This window comes from Bubalus bubalis, chromosome 7 (assembly GCF_019923935.1).
Source record: "Bubalus bubalis isolate 160015118507 breed Murrah chromosome 7, NDDB_SH_1, whole genome shotgun sequence".
In the NCBI taxonomy this organism is placed as follows: domain Eukaryota; kingdom Metazoa; phylum Chordata; class Mammalia; order Artiodactyla; family Bovidae; genus Bubalus; species Bubalus bubalis.
This window is the reverse complement of record NC_059163.1, coordinates 32,144,395-32,160,813: the sequence shown is the minus strand read 5'-3', so window position 1 is coordinate 32,160,813 and position 16,419 is coordinate 32,144,395. Positions and strand designations below refer to the sequence as shown.

Sequence of the window (16,419 nt, the reverse complement as noted above, 5' to 3'; positions counted from 1 at the left end):
AGTGATTTTGGAGCCCAAGAAAAGAAAATGTCACTGTTTCCACTTTTTCCCCTTCTATTTGCCATGATACATACATACCTGTGTGTATGTATGCATTAACGATTGTTTCTTCCAGAAACAGAGATTCTAATTGCCACCCCAACCCAACAAATTCTTAAAAAGTTTCAAGATTCTTCAATTTTTGTATAATTTATAGAAATGTTACACTAAATATAGCTTTGATTCTGAAAAATCAAAATTATTAAACAAGGGGCTAGGAAACTCCTAGTCTTTTCTGCAAAGAATAAGAAAACATATATCAATTGACTATGATGTTGTATTCCACTGGAGACCCATAGTGATTTTTTCATAATCTCTTGTGTCTTCTGATTCAGAGAAAGGACGCATTGACTGTTAAAATAAAAACACTATAGGAAAAAGATGATCAATACAATATAGAAAAATAGGAGACATAAGTCAAAACAACATTGTTTAAATAAAAAACAATTTTTTTTGCTTTTGCTTTTGTTTTATTTTACTGGTATATGTCACATTCATTAAAACTTTAGTTTACAGATCTTACTTTCATTACATTGTGTATAGGATAGAAGGAACCCTAAAGCATAACTATTTTAAATTAGCTAAAGATATTCAAATGTAAATCATACTCATTGGAATTATTTATAGACATCTGGAAATCAGTTCTGAAAATGCTGAAAATTTACACTAAACTAAGGTATATTCCAAGTTAAGTCATTTTGCAGTAAATGAAAGATAGTATCAGCCAAGAAATAATACATTGAGTTATACACTCATGTTTATTCTTTTCAGTTCTATTTGTCAAGGTTTTCAAATTCCACGTACAGTTATTAATATGTATTTAAAGGTGTATGTATATACCAAATGTACTAATAAATGGAAAAAAAAAGTAGACACAAAGCTAAATAATTTGGAATGTCTGGTTATTTTTACTGAGGCTCTAACAACTTGAACAATTTGTGTGTACCTACATCATTCTCATTGGTTATAGCTATGTGTAATATTTATAATAAAGAAAAAAAGAAAGAAAATATTAAAGAGATAATCACAGAAAAAAATCTCTCTTACTATTTCATACTAAGATCTCAATAATCATGTGAACCTGATCATGATCTTTTGTATAATTCATTATCTACTAGTTTAAAATGAAGAAAGTGAGGAAGGATGAAAGAGCAATTTAATTTCCGATGTTAAGAAAACCCTTCCTAGATCTTAGTTCGGAACTTCAGGGTAGACCCCTTCATTTGCTGCTCGTAGTGCATGTCAAATTTCTCATTCAGGGCTACTGTAAAGTGATTCTTCCAGTCTCCTACATCTCCTATAACAGAAAAGAAAAGAAAGCAGTGAACACTATGTCTTCCAGTCAGAATAGTGAAATTTTCTAATATCTATCACTTTCATTAACACCTAATCAAATTTTATTTTGCAACCCTTAATTATAAGTATATACCATAAATACTATATATTTGAGAGTGCAAACAAGGATTTGTCCTGATTGTTTAAAAATAATAAAACAAATAAACATACAAAAGAAAAAAATCCAGCACATTTATTTCTCTGACCTTCCTTTCTTATGCTACTTAATTTTCTTCTCCAATCTCCTTTGAAATATTCGTGATCCATGTTTTACCTCTCCTGTGGTATTAAAAATCATCTTCATGTAGAGAACATTAAAATCCAGAACAATGTCTTCATACCCAAGTGCCTACCTGATGTGGCCACCTGTATTTCATAGGAACATCTCAAATTCACCCAGCTAAAAAATAAATTCATTTTCTTCCCCACCAGACTGCATTTTCTTTGAGTCATTTTCCATAACCTGGTTAATTGAATGCAGATATCCATTGCATAAGCTTGGCTGTTGTCTTTAGGCCAGGATGTCTAATTCTTTATTTATATTCAGACTTTCTTCATAGCCATTGCCTCCTCCCCATTTTTACTGCCACTAACAGTTAGAGAAGCTCCTCAATATTTACCACCTGTGCTGTTACAAAAGTCTAGAAGGCTCTTCTTTGCTTTTCATCACATCCAACTCTCCTCTGAAAGGAAGAAGTCTCTAGTACTTAAATCAGTAGTTCACTTGTCTTCTTAATCCAAGGAGCTCTAAACCTTCCCAATGAAATAATCCAAAAAGCATAAGATAGAAAATGTGTTTTGAAAATCAGATTCTGTCGGAGGACTCAATAGTATGAAACATTTTACAAGCATGGAAATTATTTTTAGTTTATTGTTTTATGTTTAAAATATATGAAGACATTCTGGGGAAAGAAACTGAGATAATCTGAGTATAAGTAACCTAAATTTAATCTGCATGTTATTCCTTTTTCAGGGGTGCCCTGTTTTAACCCAGTTGCAAGTTTGTTAATACAATTGTTTAAAAAATCCTTAACCCTATCATTGACAATTTGGTTCCAAGAGGAAGATCATTCTTTTATTTTATTATTTTTTTCTTCCAGGAGGAAGATATTCCAAGTAACACTGGATGTCCCAATACTTTGCATATCCTATCAGTTCAGTTCAGTTCAGTCGCTCAGTCATGTCTGACTCTTTGCCATCCCATGAATTGCAGCACGCCAGGCCTCCCTGTCCACCACCATCTCCCGGAGTTCACTCAAACTCACGTCCATCGAGTTGGTGATGCCATCCAGCCATCTCATCCTCTGTCATCCCCTTCTCCTCCTGCCCACAATCCCTCTCAGCATCAGAGTCTTTTCCAATGAGTCAACTCTTCGCATGAGGTGGCCAAAGTACTGGAGTTTCAGCTTTTAGCATTGTTCCATCCAAAGAACACTCAGGACTGATCTCCTTTAGAATGGACTAGTTGGATCTCCTTGCAGTCCAAGGGACTCTCAAGAGTCTTCTCCAACACCACAGTTCAAAAGCATCAATTCTTCGGCGCTCAGCTTTCTTCACAGTCCAACTCTCACATCCATACATGACCACAGGAAAAACCATAGCCTTGACTAGACAGACCTTTGTTGGCAAAGTAATGTCTCTGCTTTTGAATATGCTGTCTAGGTTGGTCATAACTTTCCTTCCAAGGAGTAAGCATCTTTTAATTTCATGGCTGCAATCACCATCTGCAGTGATTTTGGAGCCCAGAAAAATAAAGTCTGACACTATTTCCCCATCTATTTCCCATGAAGTGATGGGACCAGATGCCATGATCTTCGTTTTCTGAATATTGAGCTTTAAAGCCAACTTTTTCACTCTCCTCTTTCACTTTCTTCAAGAGGCTTTTGAGTTCCTCTTCACTTTCTGCCATAAGGGTGGTGTCATCTGCATATCTGAGGTTATTGATATTTCTCCCGGCAATCTTCATTCCAGCTAGTGGTAGTTTGAGCATTCTCTGGCATTGCCTTTCTTTGGGATTGGAATGAAAACTGACCTTGTCCAGTCCTGTGGCCACTGCTGTTTTCCAAATTTGCTGGCATATTGAGTGGAGCACTTTCACAGCATCATCTTTCAGGATTTGAAAGAGCTCCACTGAAATTCCATCACCTCCACTAGCTTTGTTCATAGTGATGCTTTGTAAGGCCCACTTGACTTCACATTCCAGGATGTCTGGCTCTAGGTCAGTGATCACACCATCATGATTATCTTGGTCGTGAAGCTCTTTTTTGTACAGTTCTTCTGTGTATTCTTGCCACCTCTTCTTACTATCTTCTGCTTCTGTTAGGTCCATATCCTATATGCCTGTGTATTTATGAACTGACTGTGTCTCATCAAGAACATGCCTTCTCCCAGTAGATGCCACCTCATTGTATTTTGATATTTTTACCAAGTTGAGCAGTATTTTCTGTTTAGTGCTTTGAAACTTTAGTGCTCTTTTAGCATCTTTGTAGAAGTATAATTAATACACAGAAAACTGTACATATTCAATGTGTACCATTTGATGTTTGGCCATTTGACATTTAGTCTTGAAAAATGTCTGCCACTTAGCTAGGGAAGAGCTGACTAACTGTTCTAAGGTTGTTTCCTCATCTCAAAATGAGATAATAGAAGTTTTTTCCTAACTCTTTTATAGAATTTTTTAAAAAATAGAATTTACAATTTGTATAATGTATGCGTGTAGCACCAAGGCATAAAGACTTAACAGATAATAGCTAGTAGGGTGTGGCATTGGAGAAGGCAATGGCACCCCACTCCAGTACTCTTGCCTGGAAAATCCCATGGACGGAGGAGCCTGGAAGGCTGCAGTCCATGGGGTCGTGAAGAGTCGGACATGACTGAACGACTTCACTTTCACTTTTCAGTTTCATGCATTGGAGAAGGGAATAGCAACACAGAGTCAGACGCAACTGAAGTGACTTAGTAGTAGTAGTAGTAGTAGGGTGTGGTATTAGTGCTAGTACTGAGGCTGGGGTGACTGCTTGTGGTTCTTAATATAATTTGTTGTATGTACCAAATAATGAACATGTAATAGTAATTTATTAGTAGTAGTACTAGTATTTTATGTTTCTGCAAAACCAATTACTAATAGTAAATTTCTAATAGTAATTTCTTAGTAGTAGTATTAATATTTTATACTTCTGCAGAACTGATCACTCAAATATGGAAACAGCTCTGAAGAAAACAAGTGGGGTCCACAGGCATGAATAGACTTTAATAGATTTTTGCCTGTAACTGTTTAAACTTAGGCCTTCCTGTAGCAATGGAGGCAAATAACATGAGCATTTCACCTTTTCTCATGAAGGGAGATACTTTTTGGTTCATGACTTCATCCGGCAATGTTGTATAATTGGTAGATGGATTGTTCTTCATCTCCTGGAATGAAGTGTGTTTTATAATCTTGTCCACAAGCTCATCTGATGCCTTCCTTCCCAGAAATTCTAATAATTTCATCACCTCTTTTCTGATATCCTAAGAAGAAAAACATATTTTGTTTTTTAAAAAAAAGGACACAATAATAAAATCATTCTTCCCCGCTCCTCCCCACACTGATATTGGAAAGTAGGCTTCTAATGAGCAGTTTATCTGTCAAACTTCAGCTTAAGTATCACCTTCTTTGGGATTATTTCCTTGACTATTCCAATTTAAGTTAGATAACTCTATTTTTGCTCCATAAATTCCATATAAATCTATTGTATAATGTATGTATTCTCACACATTTTTAATTTGTTTCCACAAAAATGATAGTATCTCTACATATACGGTAAATGTCTTTTACTCTTACTTGATGTATTGCAGAAACAAGAGAAAATATTTATTCTTTTGCTCCTCATTTATGCAAATACAGAAGAAACATAAACCTGGCCATTATTGATCAAAATAGGGAGTAAATGGATAGAGACAATTTGGGAGGGTGAAAGGGATGGATTAACTAATAAATTTTGTGGGTTGCCTTTTAAATTTACTGTCTTCAATATTCTAGCTATAGAACACAAATTTAAGTAACATAATAGCAAACTACAAATCATGGTTGCTTCTCATTCAAATCTGTTCTGCATTAAATTCTACAAAGAAATAATTCTGCTTCTAAAATAACATCCATAATTTTATTTTAAATATGTCCTCCTCAAAACAACTCTAGAATTACTGTGAAATGAATTTCAATAATTGCTCAAAGACGTGAACAAGACATGGATATCAATTGCTTTCTTGTGCTAATAAAGAATGAGAGAAGAGGGCTTCCCTGGTGGCTCAGTGGTAAAGAATCCACCTGCGAAAGCAGGAGACATGGGTTCAGTCTCTGATCCAGAAGATCCCATTTGCCGTGGAGCAACTAAACCCATGTGGCACAGCTATCAAGTATGTGCCCTAGAGCCTGGGAACTGTACCACTGAGCCTACATGCCCTAGAGCCTCAACAACAACGAGAGAAGCCACTGCTATGAGAAGCCTGGCCACATCAATGTAGTGTAGCCCCTGGTCGCCACAACTAGAGAAAAGCCTGAGCAGCAATGAAGACCCAGCACAGCCAAAAAATAAATAAATAAATAAATAAATAAATATATATATATATATATAATAATTTAGAGAAGATATTTGTTAACCTTTACTAAAAAGATCTAGTATTTTGTCTTTCATTTATAAAGTATTTGATATGCGTACATATATACTTTAAAGAATAAATATGAATGCAGCACCCTTACCTACTACCCAATTCATGTAAGAAAACATTCATAATTGGCTAAGGTCTTCCATTTGCAAGTTCCCAACTTCATTTTTTTCACTCTCCATTTCAATTTTCACAAACGACAACAACAAACAAACTTGCTGTCCTGAAATTGACCTACTCAATCCTGTGCCTTTACTCTGTAGATTTGAAACTCATGTATGTATCCCTAGACAACATATAGCTTGATTTTACTCAACTGATAAGCACATTTGAAATATATTCCTTTTCACTACAATATAATATTTAATTGTAGAATAATAGTATATACAATGCCTTTATTCCTGAGTATATGTGTATTGGGGTTGTTTTTATGGTCGTGTGGAATGCTGTTATGGAGGTTGCTGTGCATATAAACTAATATACACATCAGTTCAGTTCAGTTCAGTTCAGTCGCTCAGTTGTGTCTGACTCTTTGCAACCCCATGAATCACAGCACGCCAGGCCTCCCTGTCCATCACCAACTCCCGGAGTTCACCCAGACTCACGTCCATTGAGTCAGTGATGCCATCCAGCCATCTCATCCTCTGTCATCCCCTTCTCCTCCTGCCCCCAATCCCTCCCAGCATCAGTCTTTTCCAATGAGTCAACTCTTCGCATGAGGTGGCCAAAGTACTGGAGTTTCAGCTTTAGCATCGTTCCTTCCAAAGAAATCCCAGGGCTGATCTCCTTCAGAATGGACTGGTTAGATCACCTGGGTTCAGTCCCCGGGTTGTGTTGGGAAGATCCCTCTAAAGTGAGTATCCCCATGGACAGAGGAGCCTTAGCGGGCTACAGTCCATGGGGTTGCAATGAGTCAGATATGACTGAGCAATTAAGCACAGCCCAGTCAGACTACAGCTCATTGTTGTGATTCTGCTGGGTGTGAAATAACACCTCATAGACATTTTTATTTTGAATTACCCTGATTATTAATGAAGCTAGAAAAAAACTAGATTTTTAAGACATTGTGATGTCATCATACTTTTGCATTTTGCTATTCTGGCATTCTGTTTACTCTCTCCTGGAAGTTTGACTTGATACATGTAAGATGTTATTACTCTATCCTACATATCCATTACTCTTTCTAAAGTATTCTATTTATCTCACTGAGGTACATCCTGTGGACTTTCCTCAGCATCATCTACCACATTACTAATTCACTATGTAGCCATGCCTTATCTGTTACTTAAGCCATCTTTTTGCTTTTCAAATTTTAATTTTTAGAAGTTATTTTAGAAATTCTGGTTTGCTGCTCTTTTTTCCCCCCAAATCTGCTTTGTCAATTTTAGTAACCTCTTGTTTCTTTGTAAGATTTTAAATTTCTTCTTTTATTTTTTTAAATACATGAAATATAGCTATTTTATGGTCTTTTTTTTAATAATTCCATTATCTATGGATTTAGAAACCAGTTAACTCTTCTTGCCCATTGTGATTCCTTTTGTGCATCTGCATCTGTGTGTATGTGTGTGTTGTGTGTGGCTGTTGCTTTGATTTAAGAACTCAAACTCTTTCCACTTTTATGTTTGGTAATTTTTTTGAGACTTGAGTTTAAATGTGTTCATTTACAGAAGATTTTTATTCACTAGCTTCAATCTGTAGTGGAGTATCTGGATTATTTTAACTTTTGGAGTTGGCTGCATTATTTATTTGAAGGCAAAATTTTGTATCTACATTATTGTCAAATGCTAACATTTTGATAATTATAAAGTTGCCATATCTTTTGAGTTTCTCACCTCCTTCATGTCTTCATAGAAAAGAAATAGCACTTGTGGATTCTTGCTCTTTTCCCACCAAGATTTTGTATGTTCAAACCAGGAACCATAAGGAACTAAGATCAGAGATAAAAACAATGTGAGCTCGGGGCTGGTGCATTGGAACGACCCAGAGGGATGGTACGGGGAGGGAGGGGGGAGGGGGGTTCAGGATGGGGAACACAGGTATACCTGTGGCGGATTCATGTCGATGTATGGCAAAACTAATACAATATTGTAAACTAATTAACCTTCAATTAAAATAAATAAGTTTATATTTAAAAAAAAAACAATGTGAGGACATAGCATCAACTCTACACTCAGACTCAGCTTGAAAATGAGACTTCAGAGAAAAAAATATAAATAAATGATCATGGAATGAAAACCAGAGATCAGCTGCCCATCTGAGGCAAATTTCTCTGCAGGAAGTATGTTGAAAAATCTACATACAGAAATATAATCTCAACTTTCATTATTATGACATAGTTTATGACTCAGAGGAAAAGTGATGGAAGTCTTTCCATTTGATTTAGAACTTATGAGAGTATTTTTGAAAATGGTGTGTGTGTGTGTCTGTGTGTGTGTGTTGTTAATGAAAGGAGGTGAATAGTAGAGCTATCAATATTTTTATGATTAGAATGCAGTCCAGACCTCAAATTTACCATTTAAAAAGTAGCTTTGGTAATTGAATAATTTATAATTATAGTAATTATATAATTTTGTTACACTGTTGCAGTTTAAAGGGTAAGGGATGCTTTCTTAGGGATCCTTAGTTTCATTCTCACTTTAAAAAGTTAGAAGATTTTGGAGGTGATATGATATGACCAAATATGGATTCTTCTTTTCTCTCCCTCATCTTTTCTCACATGTATCCAAGTGTTACACCCAGTAAAAAGCTGATATGGTAATATAATGATGTGTGAGGCAATGTATTCTGCTTTGCATTAAGTCATTGGATATTTCTTTTGTTCTTTGACCCTACTGACAGTTATTTATTTATTTATTTATAGTTATACTAAAATAATATCAAAGGTGTGAACATAGTGATTCAATATTTGAATACATTACACACCAAAAGTTAGTATAAAATAATGACTATATTCCCTGTATTGCCCATTACTTCCCTGTGATGTATTTATTTTATAGCTAGCAGTTTGGACTCTTAATCCCCTTCATCATTCTGGCCCTCCCCTATCCTTCTCCCTTATGGTAACTGCTAATTTTTTCTCTGTATCTGTGGGTAGGTCTGCTTCTGTTTTGTCCCATTTGTTTCTTTGCAGAAAAGTCATAAATGATTTTTATAGTGATCTTATTCATTTATTTTGCAGAGGTACAGCATTATCTTTATCCATTTTACAATGCATGCTTTGATGATCTTGAGGCACGTAATTTATTTGTGCTTTAGCATAAAGTTTTCCAAAGGTAGCAACAAACATAAAGCACATATACCGCACTTTTATTGAGTCAATATTAATTTTGGAGGATATAAATGACATTATTATCCTTTTCCTTACACTTTTTACTAAGGAGTCAGAATGGCCTTTAGTTAATACTAGATTCTTCTAAACACTTTCTTTCTCGAACCTGAATACTCTGTTGCTTTAGTCTGGAGTTAAATAAAAAGACAAAATTTCCCAGAATTTCTGCTCAAGTAACTCTTGTACTATTCTAAGAAATCTAGTTGAATTATTCAGACTGTACAGAGGGTAGAATGAGTAAGAATTTTGTAGATATTCAGACTTCTTTGTGATTTCTGGCCTCATTTAGTATCTGAAATTTTTCTTAAATACAAATAAACAAGTTCTCTCCTCTATCTTTTTCCTTCTTGTTCAATGAAGTTATAATAATACACTGTGAAGTACTTCTGTAATAAAAAGACATGAGAGAGAATTGGACACACACATATACATCTATATACCTACTTGTAGGCACTGTACTCGAATGTCCAGATTCTGAACTTTGCCATTCTCATCTGGAAAAATTATGCTTGTTCTAAGTTCAAGGGTTTCTAGAACGTCTGTGTTTAAATTAAGGACCAGGAAGGATAACAGACCAGAACAGAAAGCAAAAATTATCCCCAAAGATGTCATTTGTCTTGTAGCATTTACCTTGAAAGAATTCAGAAAAGGAAAGAAACTCTTCATACCTTCTCCATCCATGAATTTCTCCACAAAATCTTGAAAAGAGACAGGATCTGGAATAGCAGTCACCATTAAAATGAAAAAATAATAAGAAACAACCACATCCTTGGCATTCCGGGAAAGATAGATGATCTAAGGAAGATGAAATTAGTTATTAAATCATCTATTATTTTTCAAATATAGTCACATCAAGATTTAAAAAGAAAAAGTTTATGTTTTTAACTGTAAACATGACATATTTTTGCTTTAGAAAATTTATGAAATATTAAAATTATAAAAAAGGAAATTCTTTCAATAAACTGAAATGACAACATTTTTTGTATTGCTATTCAATGTTAGTTTTCACTGTTCATTTTTATGCCATTTTCACGTTTCATTTGAGAGCCTCAAATTCCACTGATATAAATTGGGTGAGCAGATTATTATCTCCAAATTATAAGTGAAGAAACTAAACTAAATATGAGTCAGAATACATGGTTGAGAATTAATCAATGAGAGTAAGCAATTTGATAAATCATTCAGTCAAAAAGTCTTCTGGCCTTTATACTACACAACGATCCTGCATAACAATTTTAAAAAGGTCCTGCTATTTTCTTACTCACAGTCTTGAAGAAAAGCTAATTTTTATGGGATGCCTAGACCCCTGATACTCCACGCTTCCCTGGTGGCTCAGTGGTAAGGAATCTGCCTGCCAATGCAGGAGTCAGGGGTTGGATCCTTGGGTCAGGAAGATCCCCTGGAGTAAGGAAATGGCAACCCACTCCAGGATGCTTGCCTGAGAAATCTCATGGACAGAGGAGCCTGGCAGGCTACAGTCCATGGGGTCACAGAAGAATCAGACATGAACTAGCGACTAAACAACAACTCTGCATTGCAGGAAAAGACCTGCACCAGTAAACTCTCTCTATGGTCTTCCACTTCCTCCTTCAGGTACCTGAGCCACGCCATGGTCTATGGCAGCTCTTGATTCTCCACTCTTTAGTGGATTTGATAAGGCTCACTAATCTGTCTTACTCAAGTTTCTACATTTTCAAACAATTTTAAAGAAATCTGTTTGAATATTCTAAGAAGTATGGTTTTCATTTTTAAGGCCCCACTATAAAAAGCTCCAAATACTACAGAAAAAGTCAACTTTCTTTCTCAACAAAGCTATCATTGGCCATATGAAACTTTTCCACATTTATTTAAAATTTTCCCTAGCCTTTTTGCTTATGAGCTGAATGGAACTCTTTGCCACTATATATATATATATATAAAATCTCTCCACAAATTTGCTTTATCATTTTTATTCCTTTTTTTGTTCATACTGTTCCCTCTGTCTTGAATATTCTCTGCATCTCAAAATACAATTTATATTAAAGTTTTGCTCCAGGTCATCCATGAAGCTTTTTTTTTCCTAATGTACTCCTTTTTTATTGAGTTATAGTTGATGTACAATATTATATAAGTTTTAGGTGTACAACATTGTGATTAATAATTTTTAAAGGTTACCTCCACTTATAGTTTTTATAAAATATTGACCATATTCCTTGTGTTGTACAATATATCCTTGTAGCTTATTTATTTTATACATAGTAGTTTTTGCCTCTTAGTTCCCTATTCTTCAAGGTGGGGGAAGGCGGAATGTAAAAGCAACTCCTCTTTCCTTAAACTTCCAATAGTTTATCTTCTCTGCATTTTGGAAGATTTGATTCTATACACTAACTTTTCACTGTGCATGCTCTTCCTGCCTTTGAGGAAAATCTAGGTCGTTCCCCTCAGCTCTCTCAAGTCAAAGTTTCTATTGCCCACAATTCACTTGGGATATAATCTGTCTTAAAAATCCTACACTTGAAAAAATCCTGTAATAATTCATTCTTCTCCTAACTGAAGCCAGTTTTAAAGTTATGGTCACTCCCTTGCTTAACTGAAGATTTGAACATCAGACTCATAATATTACTCTCCATTCCAAAGCTTTTCATCGTGCTGTGTAATTTTAGTGTTTGTATACATGATCCATCAGATTCTCTAGGTTCTTGGGGTCTTTGATCATTACCTCTATTTTACTTCAGTTAGCAACATTTGTAGCCAATTCTTGAAACTAGTCCAGTACCTTAAAGGTTCTGAAGACTTGTACTTGAGCACCATGATTTCTTCCAAGACAGTTCTGTTTCTTCATCCTTTCTTCCTTATCAAGGATATATCTCTTCTGCAACAACTCCAAAGCCTCAAGTTTACTGACTTCAATTGCTTTTTTTAGCTTTTAGCTTGTTCCTTTTTTTCACTCTCTTTTTTTTTTTTTAAACCACTTTAAGTTTTTAGTTCAAAACTCCAAACACACTTTTACCAATAGTTTCAATCCACCTGTCTTCTTGTCCACCAGTGTATCACCCCAGAAGTACTCAAGTTGTGATTCATCCAATGGTCTCCTACTCTTTGATGATCCCTGAGATAATAATCAGGCTTTTGAAGCTGTAGCCATTGTAAAGGTACAGTATCTTTTCATGTACAAGTAAAGGGATAACACCAAGACTTCATTCCATTCTTCAAAGAAAAAAAGTAACTTGGCCAAATATCTTGAAAAAATAGTAGTCACACATTTCCCAGAAGATACATATAAATAGTATTTATTAAAGAGAGAACTCTTATGTATGACTTCAGAAGGATGTATGTGATCTTTCTAGGATTGCTTATGATAAAAGCAAACAAACAAAAAACACTGGAATCTTCAAAAGTTTGCACTATGTAGCTCCAAAAAATGTCATATATACCATGTTATATCACAGTACAAAATAGAAATACTTCATGACTCTGATAGATCCCTTTTTGGTCAATAATGACTACATATAGTACTTTAATATCTCATATGTTTAGTATGGATCATAGTGTGTCCTAATAAAGCTAGTAAAGTCTCAAGGAACATCATCAGTGGTCTAAGACAATGTTTGGCTTGTACTTTAGGATTCCATGTTATTATTCTTTCTAAAAAGCAAAACTGATCATCTCAATCAGCAGCTTAATATGGCTGTAACTCCTCATTATCATCAAAGTAGAGCCCAAACTTCATAAGTTGGCCTCCATATCTGTTGCAAACAAACCCAGCTCATCTCCCATCACTCATCCAACCAGTACAGGCACTCAGTTTTCCAGTTAAATTGAACTGGTTTCACATCCCACCTTGGGTTGCCTCAGAGATTATATAGACTAATTCTTATGCATCCTTCACATATCAGATGAGATGTTACTTGCTTTAAGGTTCCTTTTCTGCCCTCAATATCTAGGCCAGAATCCTTCCTTTACTTGATTTATATCACCTTCTGTAGTGTCTGTTATTCATCCCTTTCCCCTGTGAACATGTGTCCATGAAGACAAAGATTACATGTGTATTTGTTATATTGCTGGCTCATGATAGGCACTCACTAAATAATTATTCTATCATTTTTGTCTGGTTTATCCTTGCCTAGCTCGTTTGCATGCCTCACAAGGCCAAGCACAACAGTTTGCAAAAAGAGTACATTGACTACAATTACTAATAATAACAAATAAAAGTAGCCATTGTAAATTGTTTATAACATGCTAGGTACTATGTTAAGCACTTCACAAGCATTATTTTAGCTAATCCTTATAACAACTCTATGTGAAATGCAATTATTATCCCTCTTTTAAGATGAGGAAACTTCAGCTTCCTGAAAGCTCAGAGAGTTTATCTGTTTTTCTGAGAATCAGCTCTGGAGTTAGAATTGAAGTCTAGACCTTCTAACTATATTATGATCCACATTTTTAAAATGTCTATAGATTCAGTGAAGAAATAAATAAACAAGTGTATATAAGACACAGGATATGACCTAACTTTATTCATTGTAACATTCTTTGAGTTGGGTGAAGTTCTAAGAACACTTGACTCTGTTACCTTACAGTTCTTTTCCCAAAATGAGACTGGAAGAAGCTTAACAGGCAGGTGAGACTTCACTATTCTAGGAGATGCCATCTCTTTTAATTGTTTTACTCCTAATTAAAAAAAAAAAGTTGGACAACTTCAAAAATTATAAATATTTGTATGGATTTTTACAGATTTTAAAAATAGAAATATCTATACATTCTATGTTATGTTCCTAATAATGATATGTATTCACTATGACAGAAGTTTAGATAGATAAAATCATACAGAAAAAAAATAGATTAAATAAATTTTCACCACTTTGAAAAAAATCATTATTAACATTTTGGTAAGCATCCTTCCATACAACTATATCAATATGCCCAGACTTATAGCCATATAAATACCAGACACACAGATGAAATTTTTTAATATTTTATAATTGCATTTTTCTTAATATTTTATACCAACACTTCAGTGACAACAAACATATGATATCACAATATGTTTAATGACTTCATGTCACTTTTACCTTCTGTTGATTAACATTTATATTGTCTCTAATTTTTTACAATAATAAAAGAATCTGTGATGAACATCTTTTTGCACATCCTTGAAAATTTATGGATATGTCCCTAGTGTTTAAAGTATCACTGCATATATCCCAAGGAGAGACATAATTCTCATATATTACTAGGCACTGATGAAAGCATGTCAGAGCTTTCCTCACTCACTCTATTCCAGGAATATGCTATACTATAAACTCTGTCAAAATTTAAATTTACATACCTCCCTATGTAGATGACATAATACTAATTGCCATTTAATACTATGGCCAAAAAATGCTATTTTGCATACAGTCTTTCTTGTACCATTTACACCCACACATTAAAATATATGTGTATAGCTTTTAAAATTAACTTATGTATTACCATTCATCACGTGTTCAGTGCTACATTCCAGGTAAGGAACTCTATTAAAAATGACGTCTTCTTTGCACTTTTCCACATCACCATTATTATAAATCATGCATATAATTTCACTAAGCCATGTTGTACCTGAAAAAATTAAACACACCTGAGTCTCCCATTGACAATGCATAATGATAATGCAGGGATCAATGTATTTATAGTTGGATAAAGTAAGACGCTACCAATGAAATAGTATTTGAAAGTTGTCAGAATCGCCACAGGACACAAAAACTATTTCCTCTAATATTTACTCTTATACATAGCATCAAAAATAAGGATGAACATAGTTGTAATAAAATACACCTATGATAGAAATTTGACTTTGTCAAAAATGAATTGTAATATTGTACAAGCTGATAATTTATTTGAATCTAAATTTTCACATCTAAAAAGTAAGCATGCTTTCAACCACAGGGTTTCTCAATAGCTTTTATGCCTCAGGTTGAGTCCTAGTACAGAGAATATAGAAAAGAATAAGTCTGGTCCTTGTTCTGTGATATTCAAGGGCCCTCAGAAGAGTCAGAAACAGTGCTCAATAATTACACTTCATTTTTCTTAAGTGGCTGTAATATAGATGGGCACAGGGATTTAAAGAACTGTAAAGGAGGACTTTATGTGCTTCTGCTGTTGCCATGATGTTTCCACAAGAAAGAAATGACTTTAAGAGAACATGGTAATTGAGCTTAGCCTTAACAAATTATTGGCATAAATTCACTAATTGTGTAAGATAGGAGAGAGCTCTATCAGACAGAAGAACTCCCTCTGCTTTTTTAAAATCAAAAGCCAGATATTTACAAATAGTAAAGTGGTGAGGAAATGAATTGGATGTAGATTGCTTCTGTTGTCTCTTCTGCGACCCCATGGACTGTAGTCTGCTAGGCTCCTCTGTCCAAGGGATTCTCCAGGCAAGAATACTGGAGTGTGTTGCCATTTGCATCTCCATGGATGTAGATTATAAAACCTAAATCAGAGGCTACTTGAAGGGATGAATGTAGATGAGGATGCAGTGTCAAGCAGACACCAAGCCTACAAAGCCTTGTAATTCATACTAGAGTTCAAGTCATCTCTAAAGGATTTTAAAGGTCACTGCCAAACAACAAGCAAGAAAGCAAGGTTATAAGGGTCATGTTTTGGAAGACTTACTCTAGTGGCAGAGTAAATACAATAATGGAGAAAAGGGTCATGAGAAGGTGACAAGAAAACTAGAAACTGACTCTGAGGCATATCTATGAGACTAAACAGGCAAAACAGATTGATTGATTGAATACGGAAGATGAAGAAGTTAAGAGAAACTGATTCTGAAATAGCTCTCATATGTCCTCAACAGGTGACTGGTTTTGTGCTGACATTGATTCAGACAGGAAAAAGAATGGAAGACCACTTTAGAGTCAGAATAGCCTAAGGTATATTTAACGTTTGACATATTTAAGTACTAATTGGAACAACCAGATGGAGAAGAAGTCTGGATTGGACTTTCTAATTTCTAAAGTTCTAAGATTGTAAGACTATGACTAACAAGCTAAGTTCAGGAAAATATATAATAGATCTTCAGAGATGGACTTTAGAAAGAGGAACTGATTAAC

The 16,419-nt window shown here is 34.8% G+C and overlaps 1 protein-coding gene across 2 annotated transcripts in view; it reads right to left on the bottom strand.

Moving 5' to 3' along the window:
* Window positions 1-486: 486 nt before the first annotated feature.
* The window catches only part of SULT1E1 (sulfotransferase family 1E member 1), a 59,984-nt gene continuing 44,051 nt past the window's right edge, over window positions 487-16,419 (bottom strand). For both annotated transcript variants that reach the window (XM_025289969.2, XM_006071127.3), the window contains exons 3-8: window positions 14,798-14,923; window positions 13,899-13,996; window positions 10,015-10,141; window positions 7,851-7,945; window positions 4,701-4,881; window positions 487-1,336 (exon numbers count right to left, since the gene is read on the bottom strand). In XM_025289969.2, the coding sequence (XP_025145754.1) occupies window positions 1,224-1,336; window positions 4,701-4,881; window positions 7,851-7,945; window positions 10,015-10,141; window positions 13,899-13,996; window positions 14,798-14,923 (740 nt within the window). In that variant the 3' untranslated portion in view covers window positions 487-1,223. The remainder of the gene's footprint in view (window positions 1,337-4,700; window positions 4,882-7,850; window positions 7,946-10,014; window positions 10,142-13,898; window positions 13,997-14,797; window positions 14,924-16,419) is intronic.